The 22,993-nt window shown below is 39.6% G+C and overlaps 1 protein-coding gene across 1 annotated transcript; it reads left to right on the forward strand.

Moving 5' to 3' along the window:
* Window positions 1-1,150: 1,150 nt before the first annotated feature.
* On the forward strand, window positions 1,151-7,058 carry LOC131688087 (uncharacterized). The gene is made up of 2 exons (XM_058972239.1): window positions 1,151-1,650; window positions 1,700-7,058. The coding sequence occupies exons 1-2, from the start codon at window positions 1,151-1,153 to the stop codon at window positions 7,056-7,058; spliced, it is 5,859 nt and encodes a 1,952-aa protein (XP_058828222.1).
* Window positions 7,059-22,993: the final 15,935 nt, after the last annotated feature.

Genomic DNA, 22,993 nt, shown 5'->3' on the forward strand with positions numbered 1-22,993 from the left:
GAAAAAGTCGATATCGAAGTATAAAGCTTGAGCTATGCACGCATGCACTTCAGAGGTAGCGAGATATCAAGAGCTGAAATTTCAGTGCTTAGTTCTCAGCCGCGTTGGGAATTTGAGTAAACGCTATTGAGTATGAACTACAAATCCATTCGAAAATTTGTTTGTCGAATTTTTTGACTCAGCACAACATACATAACCCCTTTAGGAAAATTCAGTTTTTCCTACCCAATATATGGTATTAACGGAGCATTAGCCACTTATCAAAAACATCGCGAAGCATCAAGTTCTAAATGTTCTCAATCGATATAATACCCGAAAAACGACAAGAGTTGTAAGAAATGTATCATCACACTGTTAGGTGGATTAAAAGCGTTTTTACCTGTAGAATCTATTTATGATTAATTCACTATAAAACCACTCGTTAAACACTGAGAAAGGCTACTGTTCTGGCATCACTGGCAGTTGCACCATTGCACCCGTGTCGAATTGACAGATGCAACAAATTTGTTGTCATGCTGACAGACGACGAAGTGCATCACGAATGTAGTGCGAGGGAACTGTCAGACAACATAAGTAAACAAACAACATAAGAAGGAAAGTAGGATAGAAAAACACCATTTTGAAAGTGATAGTAGTAGAATAGTAAAATACGTTGGAATAAGAAATTAGAAGTTGTGAGCAAGGAAATTATTCGGATAGTGGATAGATTAAAGATTAAGCTGTACTAAGATCCAGAATACGTAAGTTTGTGAAACAATATAAAGCAGAGAATTAAAGCAACAAATTTATGACTAGATACGCGGAGGCAAACACTGGACAAATACGAACGGTACAGTTGAGATTATCAATTCCGAGATAAAACGAAGTAAGTGAACGTACAAATTAATAACTAAAACCGATAAAATGAAAAATGTGAATATTAAATTGTAGATAAATTGCGATAGACAGCGATAGAAGAAGGAAAAGAGGAAGCTGTAAAGTAAGGAGAACAAACAATTGTGAGTAAGACAAATAATCGATTATTTACGGTAAATTAAAATAAAGTTATTTAGTTTGATCTGCACAGTAAAAAAAAGGCGGATTTTCAAAAATCTTGTTTTCGCCTGCCGTCCGAACAAAATCAAAAATTGTTTCTCGGATAGTGTGCAGGATGGCTTCTTCTCCTTCGAAGCAAGAAAAGTGTCTGTACTGCAAACTAGCGGAATCCGATGACATCGATTGGGTTCAATGCGAAGAATGTCAGTATTGGGCTCATTTCTCGTGCGCAGGTGTTAACCAAGAAGTGGCGAACGTTAGTTGGCGTTGTCCGCGATGCTCTCCGCAAAGCGCCCGGCGTCTTAAAGTTCCAGAGACTACGGCTAAGAATCACGGGAAGAAGTCCGCCCCGAATAGCGATGCAGGGTCCGATCGTGGAGCTGGTTCCGTCTTAGACCTGACTGAGCAGCAGTTGGAAGAGGAACAGCTAGCAATGGAGATGGCCTTTGCAAAGCAGATCGAGTTGCGGAAACAGCGTCTTGCTAAGCAGCAGGCTTGGAACGAGAGGCGGATGAAGCTAGAGTGGGAGATGCGCGAGCAGGAGCTACGAGCGCAGCGTGAAATGGAGCAGCGGCAGCTAGAGCATGAGCAGAAAATGCCAATTGGCCGCAGAACGTGAATTCTCGAAGAAGCGGGATGCTATTCGGAAACAGTTCGACGACAGCATTAATAAGGTCAACGCATTGAAGGGCCAATATGGAGCTGTCAGCGGTGCTTCTGCCTCCAAACCGGAACAGAAGGTGGATGACTGGATGCTGGATTATCGCGGAGCATATCCAAAGCCAGGATATCTGCAGACGGAAGATAAACTCGCGTGTCCGAAGAAGGTGCCGTTAGATAAGTCGTTCACCATCGAAGCCGGCCAATTCGAGCGAAGTAACGAAGATGTGAGTGACGGTGAAGTTTCGGAGGTCCCGCCGAGTAGATGCAGTCGAAGCAGCTTTCAAAGGTGCGGAGATGGAAACGGGTCGGGGTGTATCGTGAGTCGTATTACAAGAGATCAGCTAGCTGCTCGCAAAGCGGTCTCTCAGAACCTTCCCAAATTTGAAGGGGAAGCAGAAGTTTGGCCGTTGTTTATCAGCAGTTTCGAGTACACGACTGCAGCTTGCGGATTCTCAAACCTCGAGAATTTGAAGCGTTTGCAGGACTGTCTACAGGGTGACGCACTTGAGGCGGTCAGGAGTCGGCTAGTGCTACCGGACTCTGTTCCGGATGTGATCAGGGATCTTCGAAATCTGTTCGTAAAACCGGAGAAGCTGCTCAGAACGTTGCTGTCGAAGGTGAGGAACGCGCCGTCACCGAGAGCTGATCGATTGGAGACGTTCATCAGCTTCGGGATAACGGTGAAGCAGTTATGCGACCACCTTGAAGCGTCAGGACTTTGCGACCACCTAAACAATCCGATGCTGGTGCAGGAGTTAGTTGACAAGTTGCCACCGAGCTACAAACTGGATTGGGTCCGGTATAAGCGAGGGAAGGTGGACAGTCCGTTGCGAATGTTCACGAACTTCACAAATGACATCGTTTCGGATGTGTCGGAGGTGACGGAGTTCTCGACATTGTCGCTAAGCGAGCGCGAGCCTTCGCGAATGGGGAAAGGAAATTCCCGAAAGAAGGAGTTTGTACATCTCCATGACGCGGACCAGGTTTCTGAGGAAATTCAAAGAGAGACAGTAACTAAGCCGTGCTGGATCTGTAAACGAACGGATCATCTCATCAGGTGCTGTGAGGAGTTTAAGCGGATGAACATTGCCGCCAGGTTGAGAGAGGTTGAGCGACAAAACCTGTGTGGTCTTTGTTTGAACAAGCACGGAAACAGCAGATGCACCTCGAAGATTCGATGCTTCATGCAAAATTGTCGTGGAGGCCATCATCCACTTTTGCATCGAGTGGAGGAATCGGTGCGGCTGCAGAAGGTAGAATGCAATGCTACCGAAAAGGCAGATAGTGCGGTTATTTTCCGTATGATGCCGGTGACGCTTTACGTGGGCAAACGACAGTTCGATACTACTGCATTCTTCGACGAAGGGTCGTCGGCTACGTTGGTAGATGATCTGGTGGCCAGGCGGCTGAAAGCAGAAGGTACTCTAGAGCCGTTGATAGTGACGTGGACGGGCAATATCAACCGCTTTGAGAACGATTCGAGGAAGGTCGAACTGATGATGTCGGCGAAGGGTTCGAAGGAGAAGTTTCCGCTGTTCAACACTCGAACGGTATCAGAGTTGGTGCTGCCGAAGCAGAACGTGCGATTCGCAGATGTGGTAAAAAAATATTCCCATCTTGCAGGCGTTCCGGTGAGAGATTACCCATCGGGAAAGCCGAGAATCCTACTCGGGCTAGACAACGTCCACTTATTTGCGCCGTTGGAGTCGCGGGTCGGTAAGCCAAACGAACCGATTGCCGTGCGGTCGAAGATTGGCTGGACAGTGTATGGTTCGGAGAACCGAAGACCGAGTGCGTACACCTACCTGAATCTGCACTCGATCGTTCCAGCAAGCAATCAAGGTCTCCATGACATGATGCGAGAGCAATACATGCTAGATGAGACAGCGATTGCGACGTTCGCTGTACCGGAGCCCGTGGAGGAGAAAAGAGCTCGAGAGATGCTTGAGACAACGACGAAGCGAGTGGGTGATCGCTTCGAAACGGGGTTGCTGTGGCGTGAGGACGCACGACGATTCCCTGACAGCTATCCGATGGCTGTACGCCGGATGAAGGCTCTGGACCGTAAGCTGAACAGGAATTCAGACTTGAAGAAAAACGTGTGCCAGCAGATCGAGGACTATCAAGTCAAACACTACGCGCACAAGGCGAGTGAAGCCGAACTGAAGGGTACGCCACAAACCGCTGTGTGGTATCTACCGCTGAACGTCGTAGTGAATCCGAAGAAGCCGAGTAAGGTGCGCTTGGTTTGGGATGCTGCAGCATCAGTGAACGGAGTCTCTCTTAACTCAGAGTTACTCAAAGGTCCGGATATGCTAGTTCCGCTTCCCAGAGTAATCTGCAATTTTCGGGAACGGCCAGTAGCATTCGGTGGTGACATTCAAGAAATGTACCATCAGATCCGGATCAGACCTGAGGATAGGCAAGCGCAACGGTTTTTGTTCCGAGCGAACAGTGAGGAAGCTCCGCAGGTGTACGTTATGGACGTTGCCACCTTTGGTTCCACGTGTTCGCCCTGCTCAGCTCAATTTGTGAAGAACTTGAATGCAGCAGATTTCTCGGAGAAGTACCCTGAAGCAGTAGAAGCCATCGTGAAGCGTCACTACGTAGATGACTACTACGACAGCGTGGATACTATCGAAGAAGCGATCCAGCGAGCCAGCGAGGTGAGATACATCCATTCGTGTGGAGGATTTCGGATCAGAAACTGGGTGTCGAACTCTGCTAGATTTCTCGAACAAATAGGAGAAAGGAGTGTCGATTCCGCAGTGCATTTCAACTGGGACATGAACACCGAATACGAGCGTGTGCTAGGCGTCGTTTGGGACCCGGTTGGAGGCGAGTTCCGTTTTGCGACCGAATGGAAAGCAGAGTACAACAAGGTTTTCCTAGAGGAAAAACGCCCGACGAAAAGAATTGTTCTGAGCATTGTGATGGCGCAATTCGATCCAGCAGGATTTCTTGCTCCAGTTACAATTCTCGGGAAAATGCTGGTTCAGGATCTGTGGCGGACAGGCTGCGACTGGGATGACGCAATCGATGAGCTGTCGTTCAGGAAGTGGTTGCGGTGGACCAACATTCTCGCAGACGTGCCAGTGTTTAAGCTACCTCGAAGCTATTTCGGAACTGCGAGATCAGATGAGGTCGAAGAAGTCCAGCTTCACATCTTTGCTGATGCCAGCGAGACGGCGTACGGATGTGTGGCATACTTCCGTGCAATCGTACGGAGTAAGGTGGTATGTTCGCTAGTGATGAGTCGAGCGAAGGTAGCACCGTTGAAGCAGCTGTCGATTCCGCGGCTAGAACTCCTGGCAGCGGTTCTTGCGGCAAGGCTGGCACGAACGATCGAGCAGAATCACAACTTCACGATCAGTAGAGTGGTGTTCTGGATTGACGCAGAAGTGGTGCTGTCCTGGATTCGGTCGGATCAGCGGCGCTACAAGCAATTTGTTGGTTTTCGCATTGGCGAAATTCTTAGTTTGACTAAACTGACAGATTGGCGATGGGTTCCGACGAGATTGAACGTGGCGGATCTGGTAACCAAATGGGGTAAAGGTCTGGAGATACACCCCAACAGCCCGTGGGTACGTGGGCAACAATTTTTGTACGACAGTGTGGAAAAGTGGCCGAAGAGAGAATTACCTCCAGCTAACACTACGGAGGAGCTTCGGGTTCACTTGATGCTGCACGACGTGCAAGTTGCACAGGCTATCGTGGACGCCAATCGCTTTTCTAAGTGGACAGTGCTGGTGAGGACGATGGCGTGCGTAATCCGGTTCGTGTCGAACTGTAGACGAAAGAGCAAAAAACTGCCGATTGAGACGCTAAAAGCAACGAGCAGACAGAGCAGAGTACTACAACCGACGGCAGCTGCGTCAGTACGTGTGGCGCTACAGCAAAGTGAGTACGAGAAGGCGGAACTATGGCTGATGAAGATGGCACAGGCGGAGTGTTTCATCGATGAGTTGAAGGTACTGGTCAGGAATAAGGATCGGCCGGTGAGCCAATGGCTGTCGATCGAGAAGTCCAGTGCACTCTACAAACTTACTCCGCTGATTGACGAAAACGGGCTGATTCGAATGGAGGGGAGAGCAGAGAAAGCAGAGTTGCTGTCATTCGATCTACGTTTTCCAACGATCCTGCCACATCAGCATAAAATCACGCAGCTGATTGTTCAGCATTACCACGAGAAGAGCGGTCACGGATATCGACAGGCGGTGAAGAACGAGCTGAAGCAGTTGTTCTACATTCCGCAGCTTGACGCAGTAGTCCGGAAGGTGTCGTCGTCTTGCGTATGGTGTAAGGTCCATCGAAGTCGGCCTCGAGTTCCACGAATGGCTCCGCTACCAGTGCAGCGGTTAACACCGAATCTTCGTCCCTTTAGTTACACAGGTGTGGATTATTTGGGCCCATTTGCTGTTACTGTAGGACGCCGAACGGAGAAGAGATGGGTCGCATTGTTCACCTGCTTGGCAACCCGCGCGGTGCACCTGGAGGTGGCTCACGGACTGACTACGCAGTCGTGCTTGATGGCGATTCACCGGTTCATTGGTCGGCGAGGTTGGCCGATGGAGTTTCTGTCCGACAATGGGACGAACTTCCTAGGAGCCAGTAAGGAACTGGAAGGAGTTGTTCGAGAAATAGGAGAAGATTGTGCGGATCAGCTGACTAGCGCGAGAACGAAGTGGACGTTCAACCCCCCTTTGGCTCCTCACATGGGAGGAGTATGGGAGCGTCTCGTTCGGTCGGTTAAGGAGGCATTCGTGGCGCTTGATGATGGGAGACGGTTGACGGACGAAATTTTGCAGACGGTAGTGGTGGAAGCGGAAGACATGATCAATTCTCGCCCGCTAACGTACGTGTCTCAAGAGTGTGACGAAGCGGAGGCACTCACTCCAAACCACTTTTTGCGGGGACTCTCCCCAAATCAGCCTAGCGTGAATCTTCCCCCACCTCATCCAGCAGCAGCACTTCGAGACGCGTTCCAACGATCGCAGCAGTTGGCCAGCATTTTGTGGGAACGTTGGGTCAAGGAGTACATTCCTTCGCTGAACCAGAGGACAAAGTGGTTTGGTGAGTCGAGACCATTAAGAATAGGAGACTTAGTTTATGTGGTAGAAGGTAGCAACCGGAAGTGCTGGATCCGCGGGGTGATAGAGGAGGTCATCGTGTCCGGTGATGGACGAATTCGACAGGCCTGGGTACGCACCAACAGTGGACGATATAGGCAAGCAACAGCAAAACTAGCCGTGATGGAGTTTGGTAACTCTGAACCGGATGCGAGCTCCGGTACAGGGTTACGGGCCGGGGAATGTTCTGGCATCACTGGCAGTTGCACCATTGCACCCGTGTCGAATTGACAGATGCAACAAATTTGTTGTCATGCTGACAGAAGACGAAGTGCATCACGAATGTAGTGCGAGGGAACTGTCAGACAACATAAGTAAACAAACAACATAAGAAGGAAAGTAGGATAGAAAAACACCATTTTGAAAGTGATAGTAGTAGAATAGTAAAATACGTTGGAATAAGAAATTAGAAGTTGTGAGCAAGGAAATTATTCGGATAGTGGATAGATTAAAGATTAACCTGTACTAAGATCCAGAATACGTAAGTTTGTGAAACAATATAAAGCAGAGAATTAAAGCAACAAATTTATGACTAGATACGCGGAGGCAAACACTGGACAAATACGAACGGTACAGTTGAGATTATCAATTCCGAGATAAAACGAAGTAAGTGAACGTACAAATTAATAACTAAAACCGATAAAATGAAAAATGTGAATATTAAATTGTAGATAAATTGCGATAGACAGCGATAGAAGAAGGAAAAGAGGAAGCTGTAAAGTAAGGAGAACAAACAATTGTGAGTAAGACAAATAATCGATTATTTACGGTAAATTAAAATAAAGTTATTTAGTTTGATCTGCACAGTAAAAAAAAGGCGGATTTTCAAAAATCTTGTTTTCGCCTGCTGTCCGAACAGCTACTGATTCTGAAATACGGTGGTACACATTAACGCCTTATTTTTACAGATACACTACCACAATCAAACCAATTTTTCTGCACCCAGCACACAGGAAAGAATCAGTAGTGTAGCCATACTAAAACATAAACTTGAAAATATATTGTAATGCAATTTATAACTATTATCAGTTGTTTCCCTTCGCATGGTTATTTCTAGCATTTCTGGGAGCTTTTCTTCAAACAGATTATAAGATTCTTTCATGTGTGTCCTTTTTATGTTTGTTTTGATCGGATTAAAAATTTACGTTTACAAATCATGCAATGGCGTCCATGATCTACCTAGTTAGATATTTTCCGGCGCATTGGAATATAAGGCATTGCATTTCAACCTATTGCGTGAAATTTGACATGCCAAGAAGGTGATAATTGGATTTTTGCAAGGAGAATAGGTGCACAGAATATAACATTTATTTTCGTTAAAGGAGGGGGGGGGGGGTAAAGGTTTCAGCGTGAAAAAAAAATTTTTTGCGATTTTTTTTTAGAATTTTGCGTGAAGCAAATTTATCAAAACTTTTGTACATTGGAGTGTATCATTTCAATAACATGCGGTAATTTTTCTATGCAAAAATATCGACAAACGACTCGGCGCCGAAACTTTTTGTAGAACGTCTCTGGAAAAAACATGATTTGCGGTGTTACCTACCATTCCAAAACCACTTAACTGATTTCTTTCAAACTTTGCATACTAGTTCTATATAAAAATACCTAACCCCTACGTTGAGTTTTTGAGATAAATTTTCAATCAAGGGGGTTTTTTAGTCATTTTAATTAAAAATTATTATTTTTCACGAAAAAGTCCGCCTTTTTATGAGTAAACACCCCCTTAAATGAAAAAAATATCTCAAAAACTCGACGTAGGGGTTAGATATTTTTAACATAGAATGTGTATGCAAAGCTTGAAAGAAATCGTTTAAGTTGTTTTTGAATGGCAGCTAACACCGCAAATCATGTTTTTCCAGAGACGTTCTACAAAAAGTTTCGTCACCGAGTCGTTCGTAGATATTTTTGCTTAGAAAAATTACCGCACGTTATTGAAATGATACACTATATTGTACAAAAGTTTTGATAAATTTGCTTCATGCAAAGTTCTAACAAAGTTCGTAAAAAAGTGTTTTTTTCACGCTGAAACCTTTACCCCCCTTAATGCAGAAAATTGAAACTTTTCTGTTAAATAAGTATAGTTGATCATTGAAATAATACAGTGATATTTTATTCTAAGAAAGGTTATAGGTAATATAGCTCCATTATTAAAAAAAAATAGTGCGGTCATCTTCCTAATAGGATGAAAATAAGCTCTTTACCGTATGTCACACTTTGTCGGATTAAAACAATATATCAGTTCGCTTTCAATCATTACCCGTGCCGAATGAAACACAGAACACAAAGTATTGAGACAACGGTTGAAGGCTGTTCGTCAAATTGTGGAATAACGCTCAAAAGTTCTCATGCTTCTCCGTGCGTTTATTCACGATATGTAATCCGTAGCCAAGCCTCGGTTGGGCACTATCGTCTCCTGCTGTAGTCACGGAATGCGAGACTGTGAGCGATCATGGGCGCTGTAAGCCTATAGCTAAATTAATTACCTACCGAATGTGTCAGTTATGTGTGCTAGTACAAATTAGGTTGGTTCGGAGCTAAGGGGCCACTCCCAAAAACAAAAAAATTGCAAATATTCAAAAATAAAATATACCGCGCGACCACTGTATAAATCAACCCAGTTTGATTGTAGTAATCTATTCTACTCTCCAGTTGAATCCGGTTCAAAACCACAGAAAAATAAGTGTGCCTTTCAAATTAGTCACCAGGTTGAACAGTTCTCGGAAAAATAGTTCACGTAAACAACAGAAAGGTTTGCTTCGTTGTGCTAGTTGTTGACAAACAAGATTCACGCATGTTTTCATGGGCAGCTGATTTCGGCCAAGCAAAAAATCGTTCCTTAGCCCAACTATCGCACAACAACAAACAGGATCCCACGCAAGTGTTCGACAACGACACGTCATGTCGATGAACTCAACCAGCTCTCAGCTGAAGGGCAGCTGAGGGAAAAAAAGAGTTTCGACTGTTATTTTTTGAGATCTGATCGAAGCGGAAGTACATTTTTTTTTGCTATCCTCAGCCGCGAAAAACAACTTCAAGTGCGAAGCTACGCGGCATAGTGGGACGGATTTAGAAAAAGGGGACCAAAATAATTGGCTATATTTTTGTCTACAATTTGTCTCAATTATAAAGATACCAATGTGTCCTTAAAAATGAAAATTAGGTCATTTGAACATTATTGAACTCTTCATCTGTTTTATGGAAGCTTTTCTAGAAAGTTCTTTAAACAGTAATTATCGTTGCATAATCAGAATGCGAATTTTCCAATACTAATTCAATACAATTATATATTACTGATAGATCATACTTACTACATGATGCTGTAATGCGTGACATTTGCGCATTCAGTTCTTTTCTTTAAATTTCAAAGATCTGCTCTGTACAATGTTTTATCACAAATCAATATTCCATGATTTAACCATAATTAAAAATAAAATAACTGAGTGACAAGAAATAATTTTTTTTTTCGTTTTTGTATATTTTTAAACAATTTTGACTTTTCGTCGCATGACATCGCTTCCTTTGACGAAATTTTTGCTACCCTACCAGAAAAGAGACTGCCAACTTTACAGTATTCTAGTTATTTCTATGCGTTGCAATATGTTTGATCATACAATTATATATAAATTCTTAAAAAGGATTGAAAAGGTTTTTTTAACAAATTTATTTCACCATTTATTCTACTACAAAGTGGAATTCCAATCTTAACCACCATTCATATAAAAAAATTTACGATGAGGTTATGGCGGAATAAGATGAATAAGCACAACACTAGTATGTTTAGAACGCTGATGACCTCATTTCAAGAATTAATATTGAATTGTCCAAGGAATCAAATGCTTCTGAAACATGGAACACAAAACTAAATTCAAATCGAAAAAAATAATCTGGGTGCACAAGCTCGCGGAATGTGTTACACGCAAATTTCATTACAAAAAATATTTCAATATAATTTCTAAAACTATTGTGAAGTTAGTTCCTGGCGTTGAAAACATATTTGGCCATCTTTTTTCTAAGATGCTCACTGTACGGCGGCCCGATCGGCAAGGTCAATAACGTAATCACAAGAACAGGCAGCGTCGGCGAGCAAAAAAAAAGCGATAATATGAAGGTTTTGAATGCCGTTATACCGCTAGGGCGCTATCTGCCACTCATGGTGTCGGTTTTATTTTTGTTTGCTGTTGTTTACTGTCTATTCGTTGGTATATAGCGTACGCTATCCATTCATTAACAACTGATAGATGAGAAGGTGGCAATGTTTTGGTGGTATTTTTGGACTGGAAATTTCCTACCGTATAGTGGGATGAGTAAAGTACATAAACATCTACAGGGTGTGAACCTAAAATTTGGGATTGTCGAAATCTAGTCCGAATCATTCGGTATACATAATGTTGTATGTGTTATGCTAATCCCATCCAATCGTGTGTACCAAAAACAACGGCCGCATGCTGTCGATGTTTGTTTTTTAAATCGTTCGACTACCGGGTGGAAATTTTCCATTGGTCGTGAGAAATTTGGATAATTCTTGCTGAGTACTTATTGATATTGATATTTTGCTACAAAACAGGCCAAGTAGTGTATCTTTTACATAAGCATATTTCACACATTACAACATTCTAATCCTATTAGTCGTCTGCAAAGCAAAAGCCTTTGTTATGACAAAGATTCCTTACCAGGCCCGTATATAGGGTTTCTAAAGAGGGGTTATTGCTTGAACAAGCTAACATTGATTTTAATATAGAGAAACAATATGCTTTCCGCCGGGTATTTCTTGAGAGTTATTGAACTGTTCTTATCCTACGCCAACAAATGATATCAACTCGTCGGGCTGAATAGATTGTCACATAAGATGCGGCTGGCGCATGTTACTGTCAATTTGGAAAAATGGTGGTGAGAAACATAAGTAAAAACTTTTTCAGAAAACAGAAAAGCTTCCCCCAACATACGAGTTTTTCACGCCTCTGTGGTCAACAAAGTATGCGCTTGATCGGTGAGTTCAGAAAACACCTGACCGCTTTATTGTGTAACTCGACCAGACGTTGTTTACTAGCAATTCCAGCGTGGCACAGCGACAATAATAAAGAAATAAAACATAGCAATAAGGAATCGGATGCAACTACTAGTACAGAGGGTACAGTGAAACTGAATTGAACTGACTTGTTTTTTATAATTTCATATAAAATTAAAAAAATTAAGTTCTTATAGTTAGTATCTTTGGCGAGGCTCAAAATGAACAGCACAGTGTATTTTGGAGAAAAAGTATTTTAACGTGCTATACTGCCCATAAAAGCATAAGAGTCCCATATTGAAAAACAGCAGACGAGAAAAACGCTGTTCAAGATTTACATTTTCATTGAGCCTAATGTATGGGACAACCGTGGTTTTGTATTTTTTCGATATTTTCAAAACTAACCTGTTAATCTTATTTGTGCATTGTGGTTCAGTGGTGATGCAGATTACAATCCAACAGAAAACTCAGTTTCAACAAAAACCCATATGGGGTTCTCATGCTTTTATGGGCAGTATATTAATACATCTTCTAAATAATCATATTCAGATGCGAAGCGTTGATGCGTTTGATTCAATCGGTCGATAACCGTTTTGGCTATCATTTCCAGGTTTCAAAACAATCTCAAAAGTGAACAGTCGAGAAAAGATAAAGATTTGTTGAGGCATTGCCCATCCCACCGTTCGTCTGTGCACTCTCATACCTGAATGGCGCTCCATTGCCTTTGGCTCTGTATCTTCTAATATATTTTGAAATGGCTTTGGAATTTTTTGTAGTGTATTTTTAGAAAGTCTATCTGACGATTCGAGCTATGAAAAGTCGATTTTTTACGACCATGTAGTCACTCGATTAAAACTTTTATTTTAACAAACGAAATCTATCCAGATTAAGATATTGTATCCACAATATTAATTCTAATTTTCAAGTTATTAAACTAAAATAATTTACAAGAATTTTTAAATAAAGTTAGCTTTCGTCATAAAATAATTTAAAAAGGCGAGTGAATACAATGGTATGTACCGTGTTCTTCTTATTTCGTAGTGTTTTTGAAGTACTATCAGTTGGTTATAACATTGATTGCCAATTTTTGCCACCTTCGGAGTTATTTACCTTAGAAAATGTAGGATTTTGAGCATAAAATCATCAATAACTCTGTTTATATAAAGGTTAATGAGTTGTAAGAGCTAGCTTCTTTCCGAAATCGACATTGAAGATAAATCAACTTCAAAGATGTTATATTTAAAAAAACTGAATTTTTAAGAGTCACCCTAAAAGAAACAAGGATATGCTCAAATTTGTCATATGAAAATTAAGAACACCTTTTATGGTGATGATATTATTGAAAATACAGGTCGAACTCAATTATCCGGGGATTCGATTATCCGTGATTCGATTATCCGGGTGTTTTGAAAAAAAATCAAATTTTAACTATAATGTCTTATTATAGTGCTAATTCGATCATTGCAGTCAATAGAACATTTTTTCGGGCAATTTGGAGGTCTAGGGTTAACGTCCTCTCAAATTTTAACCTACCTCAAAAATAGCTTATATATGGGTTATTCCGCGCAAAGTGACCTAAAAAACTAAACTTGGAACCGACCTTCATGGATTGGAACCAGTTTTGAAGAAATTGTTCATTTAGAGCCAATATATAATAACCTAAATTGTTGTGTCGTTTAAACAGCCCCTCAGTCCATGGGAACACTCTTAACCGTTATGTGTCCGACGCGGTACCCGAATACCTTTTTAGGTTGAAAAATAATGAGATTCCGATGTTTTATCCGTAGCTGGAAATTGAAACTTTGTGACATCTTGGAACTTCACTAAGTCAAGTTTTTGGGGTAATAATGTTTTTGATGTAGTAAGAAGGCAGTGAGGAGGGGCTCCTGAATTTTTTACTACGTCACAGGCCGACGTGGATACCCGGGTATCCCCAAAACTGAAATGCCAATAACTAAGGTAATTTCCAACCGATTTTGATGCTTTTGGGTGTTTTGGATTCAAGAACTCATCCACTTTTAGACTTGGTAAAAATGAATCGGGTTATTTCAACCGGTTCTCGGGAATCCGGATTTCCGGAAGCATGTTCCAGTGCTTGGATACTATTTGTGAATATCAATGGAATACTAGCAATATGGGTATCAAAATTCTTGGCATAGCATCAATAGACTGTATCTCATGGTATTGGAACCATTTGGTGATTTCACCACGGAACGGACATTCTGGAGCAGGTTCCCGTAGGGCCGTGAATGGCCATTCCATTCCAATTCCATTTTTCAAACTACCATAGGGTCCCGTAACAATAAATAATAGACTTCCGAGACAATTTGAAGTGTTTTGATACTCATTTTGCTAGGGCATTATTTAAATTTACAAATCATACCCTAGTACTGGAACATTACTCAGGAAAATCCGGATCACCAAGAACTAGATTCATTCAATGTTACAGAATCCAAAAGTGGACGAGTTCCTGAATCTATAACATCTAAAAGTGTCAAAATCGGTTAAAGGAAGCCATAGTTATGAGCATTTTAATTTGTGGGTACCCGGGTACCCTCGTTGGCCTGTTATAGGTGTTTTTTGTTGGACACATAACGGTTAATTTTAACAAATTGTTTTCTTCGGATTATATCTCTGGTACTGTTTGCACTAGAATCAATCAGCGAGATATTTTTTTTAAAGATTTGTTTAGGGATTCCAAAAAAATGAAAAGTGTTTAATGCCAATATTGCCAAATATGCAACTTTTTAATTTTACACTAAAAGTACATTTTCCTCGTAATACATCGGTTACTGTAGGCCACATAAAACGTCATTATACCTACATTGCTCTGTCGGTTTCTGGCTATCTCTTGGGATAATGATGACATGCTTCTCAGGATTCTGTTTGGATACTTTTCAAGATTCTGATCGAAGTTTTCTTAGCATCCCAATGGAATCTATTTCAGAACTTCGATTCAATATTTATCCGTATTTCTACGGCTTTTTATCTGAATTTTGATGTAGGATTCTAGAGAAAAGCTTCTTAAATGTCTAGTGGAATATTTCTCAAGATAGAATTCTGCTGAAGATTATGCTTTATTTCAGATACTGACAGAATCATGGTCCTATTATCATTGGAATCCGGTGTAATATTCTGATGAATATCCTGCTTTGAGTTCCAGTGGACTTTGACACAAACAATATTACTCTTCTCCCATTATCCCCTTCAACAAGTGATTCCTGCTCAGAATTCCAATAGCATCTTTAACCCGTTCGTGCCCTTCTGGTTGATGAACAACCATGTTTCTATATGACTATAACGTTTGGTTTACACAACGTCAAGTAAGGCTAATAACTGCGACTAAGATCTTTCATTTGAGCACTAAAAGTTATAACTATTAGCATTAGAACAGAAGTTATTACAATTAATCTGGTTGGGTTCCGCTGAAGCAGTGCTGCCAGGGATAGTTTCTGTTAACGGCGAAAATGAAATTTTGGAATATTTTCTTAGCCTGGGAATATTATTGAAAACTGCTAAAACTTTCTAATTTAGATTGCCCTCAATTACCTTTTTCATGCAATTGGACTAGATCGGAAGGTAAATATTGAGCAGCAGCAAAAGAAGCACCTATCTTTCTTAAACCAGGTTTTTCGTGTTTCTTGACGCCAATAGTTTTAAGGAAAAATAGTTTTGGGACCCTATACGTGGTAGAAAAAAGTTGGTCAAGAAATGGTTAACGAGATTCTGAAAAGAGACCCGGCCGTCACTGGAGGTGATTTCAATTCTTGGGTAGCTCAAGCAAAGATGGATGATAGGCTATGTAAAGAGGGCGCCAGCAGTACTTCTCGCTGAGGCGCCCGGGAACCTGGTAGTCCTTCGCTAGTGACAAGTATGAGTGGGACAGTTTGCGAAGACTACACGCGTAGTTATTACCTGACAATCCAGCATATGTCAACTAAATGATGCTACAAGGACAAGGATCTCTTTGTGGGTGCGCAACACGCACTCTTCTAATTAGAATGACTAGACATGTTAGCTGTGATATGTGACACTCCACGTAAATTAAACTGGAGCCAAGAAACAGACGACCCCCAGTTTACTTATTAAATTTTTTTCTGGTATTCGAGTAATCGAATCAGTTACCTCGGAAAATCTAAGCCCAGGGTAATCGAGTTTGACTTGTATTGCAAAAGACACACCTTATTAAAAAGTTTATCTTCGAATTCTTGTACAAATAGCTATAAGCAACTGATACATATCGTGAACTCGTTACCAATATGAATAATAAATGAAAACCAACTGAAAATACAAATCACACCCTGAAAGTCTGAAAAATCGACTAGGGCCAAAATAGGTACATTTATATTTACCATAATAGGAAAATTTGTCCTGGTCATTTTATTTCCAATTTCTCCACGAATGAAGCTTAAATTCATGAAAAAACGCAAAAAAAAATTGATTCGATTATCCGGGTGATTCGATTATCCGGGGTGAGATTTTTTTCAAATCCCCGGATAATCGAGTCCGACCTGTATATATTCATTGTATTGAAATGAATTTGTATTGAAAATACCGGCTTAAAGTTAGAAAATACTTACGAAGTAGATCCGGGAAAGAAGTCTCCCAAAGATTTCCTGCACTCTCCATAGGGGATGAAAGTACAATTATTTATCTTATTTATTCTATTTATTTTATTTATTTTATTTATTTCAATTATTTTATTTGTTTTATTTATTTTATTTATTTGATCCATCTTATTTATTTATTTAGTTTAATTATTTGATTTATCTTATTAATCATACTTATTTGATCGATTTCACTCAATGAGCTGAACCAATTTGCTTTTTTTCTTCCATTAATTTGATTTATATTAATCATTCTCATTTGATGAGTTTGATAGTTTATTTTTTTACATGTTTTTTTGAGTTTCTCTAATTTAATCATTTTATACGAGGTATTATTCGTGCTGAATTCGAAACTGTGTTCATCCTACCACCAGTTGGGTATCTACTTCGCATGAGTTCTGCAAACTAATGAATGAATCCCCAAATACAGTGGAAAATCAAGCACGTGCAAGTTGTACACTCAGCACTTGACGAAATGGTATTGTCTCGTCATGGATAATGAAGCTTAAGTGAAAAAAAAATCAGCAGCTTTCTGGACTTTTTCTTTACTGTTGGTCATAAGTTCGGCGTCCGTGAGGCCGTCAGAAAGCAGAAAATGCCTATATCTGCCAAAAAGTATATGATTTGGTAGGTAACTTGTTCATGTGGAAGTGATGCACCCCGTTCGTCATAACTGGAACGGTAAATGAGCAGGTGTACCAGAATGAATGCCTTCCGCTTCTGAGGCCTCACGATGGCTTTACGCTTTTCTATCTGGATTTAGCCTCGTACCATTACTTGAAATATGTTCTGGAGTGTACAAGATCAAGGAGATCAATTTCTTAGTCCCCAGAAACCATCGGAATTGCGGCATTTAGAACTACTGGAAGCATGTTAAGGAAGTGAAATCGGAAGCAAAATATGGAAAAATGTATTTTCATATATGAAAAAGTCGGCCCAAATGTTGTACAAGTCCATATAAGTATTTTTAACATTGAAAATGTCTTACCGCACTATCTGGGGCAGGGTGTCATTCTAAAATCTAATATCGAACGATATCACGTTTTTGCGTTACTATTTTGAACGCTAATAACTTTGTTATTTATGAACGGATTTCCATCTGGTTATCACCAAACAATTCGGAATTTAATAAAATCATGCGTTATTGCTATAGTGTTTTTGTATTTCAACAGCACACAATTGAAAAACAAGCACAAATGAATAGATCTCGGAAAACGTGAAAACTTCCATACATCAGTCAACCTATCCCCGGCAGAGCCGTCAATAGGGAGTACCATAGTGACTCAAACGGACACGAAAAGTTATAAATAAATGTGCCGCGTGCCTGTTTGAATCAGTTGTTGCTCTTTTGCCAGACAAGTAACATCGTGCCTATAGCGTGTCGTACGGAAGATTTGAGCACCCAGCACACTACGCTTCTATGAATGACGTCATCCTCGACTATTTAAAGAATATCATTCCTCGAGCGAGTTCATTCTCCCGTCGAACGTCGGGCTGTAAAGAACAGCAGTAGCAATCAGGTATGTTGACAATGCGCTGAGATGAGTGCTGCATTTGATCACTGCTACCGCTGGGGGTGGGGACGACGACAGGTCTGGGCATCCAGCTCGTGATCAGGGATGCAACATTGAAATCTGTGTTTCGATCAAATCTATTTACCATCTGAGATGACTAGAACAGGAAAAAACCTGTAAAAATCTGTGATAGATTTCCATAAAATCTGTGAAAAATCACAATATTTCCAAAAATCTGTGAAATTTTCATCAAAATGACAAAAATCTGTCATCTGTGAAAAAGAATCTGTGTCGAAAATTGTGAAAAAATCTGTGATATTACAGAAAAATCTGTGAATGTGGTAAGTGATATGTCCTTTCCATTGCTCGGATTGGCTTTATTGATTTTCCCGATAACGCCATCCTCGGATATATAACTTTTAGCATTGCCCGAGCGAGCTCATTCTCTGGTCGAACGTCGGAGCGGAGACGATAGCAGTAGCCGACAAATATATTTAATGTATTTACACCGGCACATTATTTTGCTCATTTCGATTAATTTAGATAGTCGTTCCGCATAAAAGATTAAAAGATTAGCTTTTTTCGGCGAATTCCGATCCCTCGCTCCCCCTCGTAGCATTTTGTCACAATATTCCCTCTCGTCACACATCGACACAAATTTGCTACACCCCTCTACTCTCTAAAGTGCTACGTCATTTATACATGGCCCCTGGCACCGTACTGGATGTTGTTTAAAACGGTATGCATTGATCGAAATAGTAAAGCGTGACTAAAATATTCGCTAATTTTAGGTCATTTAAACAAAAAGAAAGAAATATATTGTAATTTAACTCGAAGTTGAACCTTATCGACTCAACAAAAGTAGGTTTTTAAATAAATGCATATCATATGCATGGTTTCGCAAATGGTCCTAAGTGCAAATGAGAGCCTCTCCTTGTTTACTTTCTCTTTCGATTATTACGGCGTCAGCATAAAACTTTTTAATATTGTTTCGAGATATATCGAAAAACGCTGATTTCGTCTAGCATATTATGCTAAGAGTTAATTAACAAACGTATAAACGGACGAGTTATTAGCGAAAGAGAGAGAGAGAGAGAGAGAGAGAGAGAGAGAGAGAGAGAGTAAACAAAGAGAAACTGTCATTTTCACTTAGGACCATTTGACATGTTTGGCTAGATATGTGCGAAAAAACTGTACATACTTTTAATATGATGCCAAATGATGTAAAATGTTTGAAGTATTCGTAAAATATAACACACATAACTCAATTGATGTTTGACAACCCGGTTGTCGACGACTACTCGACAAAATGAATACTTTGTCCGACCATATCCGTGAAGAGAGTAAACGTGCGATATTTCGATTATTGTATCGATTTAGTGTGCTGTTTTCGGCAAATTTAAGGCAGAAACGAAAGCAATGAAATTGAAAGATAGGCATTCTAGAGCGAATCAGTTATAAACATAACACGGAAAACAAGGACTAAGCAGGCTCAAATGGTCATGATCGAAAGGAAATGTGAAGAATCCTTCTGCTGGTAGGAGTTGGGCTTTACACCAATGTTTACCGCATGGTCGTTGATAGAACATAACTCATCATGATGGTTTACCGCCGACGCCGCGAATTGTATTGCACACTATATTTTCAATGTCGCCGAGGTCGTGTCCTGCACACAACCCTTTATTTTTTTTTTATTATTGATTATTGAGGATTGAACCTTAGGTTCTTTTTTGGAAAAATCTCACCCTATGTGCGGGGCTGGGAATCGAACTCAGATGAGCTGCGTACAATACAATCGATTTACCAACTACGCTTTTCCTATCCCCTCCCTATAAGTAGTGTTAAGTGGAAGGTATGTGTATTTGGATATGGCTATAGAATTGAATAAAACCCCCATGTAAAATATGTTTTATTTTATTCCCTGAAAGTTTGAAAAAGATCGGTTGAATAGATGTATTTCGACGAATTCTAGTGATACAATTTGATTCCATACGTACACACAAAACAAATGAAAAAAAAATACAAACAAAAAATAAAATTAGTAATATGTATAAAATAAATATATTAAACAAATAAAAATAAATGAAATTAATAAAATTTATAAAATGCAAGAAACCATCGTCGAAACATAAATTGTTACTTGGGCATTTAAAGCTAGCAAATTATACTACCAAGTGCCCATCCGAAATTCCCACAGTCCATATTTATTATATCCGATGCAGAAGCTCGACATGAAACAAGTCCTTTGTCGGTCACAGTCTGCTGAGTCGAATCTTCCGTTCTGCGGTGACTACGGAACGCACCGCGCTAATCGTCAACAATCACGTTCAATTTGAATGTCGAGGTGATTGTACATTCACCCGCGACGGGTTTATTAAAATTCATAATACGCACACCTTGTCTCTCACGTGCTGGCCCTGAGCGTTCATTGAGGTCCACTTCCCGCACTTACCATTTGACCCCATCAGCTCGAGAAGTTAGTGCATAATAACATACAGGTCCGCTAGGGTGGTTGAAAATGGGAATTACTATTTCTTCCTGGTTCCCTGAATATGCCAATTTATTTTTTTGATGGAATCGATATCAAATTTTCAATTGCACAATAAATTTATTGACAAAAATCATGAATGAATTGTAAAAAATAAAAATTTTAAATATCCTAAGCACTTGTATATAAATGTGTGTACAGATTAAATATTCTAATCATTCCATTTGCTACGAATAGTATTAGAAATCATCGATCCTATCAAAGTGGTGCATTAATATGTGAATGTGTGAGTAATTAAAATGTTGCTCTATATTGGCTGTTATTGTAACCCATATGTCAAGTGAAGCAGTCCCTTTGCTAGAATATCGAATCTGAACTTAAAAAATATTCAGCAACGAGTATTATGGTTTAAATAATTTTATTTTATATTAAATTAGAGTGCTAGAATGGCACGTGATGTGTTGGTAGCAGAAATTAAGAATTAAGAAATCCCATAAATGTCATACAAACAAATTCGGGAAAGTACCGCCACAGTATTCACACGCATCCAAACACGGTTGGAATGGTTACGTACTTGGATTAGTAGTCAATGATAATCAATATTTATTCAATCATTTGACTATTCCAATAAATGTCAGTGTCAGGGTCAGATCGATACGCAGAACAGTCCATGAGTACAGACAGGCGGAAAGGTATAAAGGTTTAATATCTGAACTGCAGATTGATCATCCGAGAAGTTGAATTGGTCATTCAGCCCTGTGGCAACAGGCGCCATCGATGGCCTGAAGCGAACACAAGCCGAAACCATCTTGAATCCTACACCATCAGCATTAAACTATTAACACTAATTTTATATCAAGCTGCATCGGAACCATGTTGAACGGTAATCGATAGTAAAGGGTGTACGGAATCAAATTGCATCACACGAAAAAGTTTTTCAAAATTTACTCATTCAAATTGTCGTTTTCAAACATTCAGTAAATAGAATAAAACATTAAACTTTTTCCATGTTTATTTTATTCAATTTCATAACCATATTCAAATGCATGTACCTTCCTCTTAACACTGCTCATAAGATTTTGTGCAACGTCAGGCCCGTAGCCAGGAGTTTATTTCGGGAGGGGCTTAAAAATTATTGCATAAAGCTTTTTTTTATTTCGATTATAGAGGTTTTAACCTTATGGTTATGGCCTCTTTTTGGGTTAGAAAATTTCTTTAGAAAAATTTCTAACCCTATATGTGCGGGTTTGATGAACGAACCATGATGAGCTGCGTACAAGGCAATCGATTTACCAACTACGCTTTACCCGCCCCTGTATAAAGCTTTTAGTTCTAATTACTTCATATTGTCACTAGAAACTAAACGAAATTTTGAAAAGTTCTTGATGAAAACAAAGCCAAATCTAAGACATTCCATGTTCTTTGTCACAAAAAAGGCTATAGTACATCAACGAATTATTGATGTTTAATTTGATTTTTATTATTTATTTTTATTTACAAGTTACAATTTACTCTCATTGCAACAATGGATATTCTAGAGTTCTCAGTATTTATGCGCTAACCGAATATGACAATCCTTGACGGTGCTGGTAAACGCAAGGTGTTCTAAGCTACACGTTTAAAAGGTGTAGAAGACGCTAAATCGAAATGAGTAGAAAAATATCCATAAAATGTTCGATCGAAGAGAATGTCGAAATTTGCACAAAATCTTCTGATTTAGCGAACGAATTGTAGATGGTTCAACTTCTATTTTCTTGATCTGGCGTTCTGTAACTATTACCAGTTCTAATGCATCATGCTAACATAATTTTTTGGCATACCCCAGTTAGGAAGGAGGATCTTTGGTGATCAATAGGATCAAAATATATGGGTCATTCCACGTCTGATTTACAACCAAAATTTGAATTCCTTCCAATTTTGTTTCTTGCATTCATTAGCTAAAAATAATTGACTCGTATTTTTTATTTTAGCTGAATATGATTTTTTTTTCAAATTATTAGTTTTTGAACTTTTGAAGTTTATAACATTGATCATTTTTCAATCACTTATAACTCGGAAACGATTCGATATATGGAAAAAAATATTAAATAAAAAAGTTGTGTACTCAATGAGCTTACTGAAAAAAAGTTCAATTTCTTTTTGTTATATAACTTATGAAATTTGCAATTGTTTGAAACAAATTGAATTTTTTTAAGTTGAACCAATTTTTTTACTTATTATTTTCTTTAAATATTAAGAATCATGTTAAAATTATTGTGCAAAAATTTGGGAGTGGATATCAAAATACTTTGCGAGATATTATAATTATAAACTTAAAACAAGGCAATTTTACACCAAACGCCTAGTGATAGGCCTATTGTAATTGAAATATCTCGTAAAATACTTCGAATTTCTTTCTGAAATTTGTATAATATAAATTATTATTTATTTTATTATAAATTATTTGAAAAAGCTAAAAAGATTTTTTGGCTCTACCCTGAAAAAAAATTGTTTGTTACTAATATTTGCATAATGCATACATTATTTAACAAAAACAAATATTACAAAAAAAA

This window comes from Topomyia yanbarensis, chromosome 3, assembly GCF_030247195.1.
Source record: "Topomyia yanbarensis strain Yona2022 chromosome 3, ASM3024719v1, whole genome shotgun sequence".
Lineage (NCBI taxonomy): Eukaryota > Metazoa > Arthropoda > Insecta > Diptera > Culicidae > Topomyia > Topomyia yanbarensis.

Coding starts and splice junctions, on each gene's coding strand:
- LOC131688087 (XM_058972239.1), top strand. CDS start 1,151: ATGGCTTCTTCTCCTTCGAAGCAAGAAAAGTGTCTGTACTGCAAACTA. Junction 1,651..1,699: donor ATGCCAATTGGCCGCAGAAC/GTGAATTCTCGA, acceptor GTTCGACGACAG/CATTAATAAGGTCAACGCAT.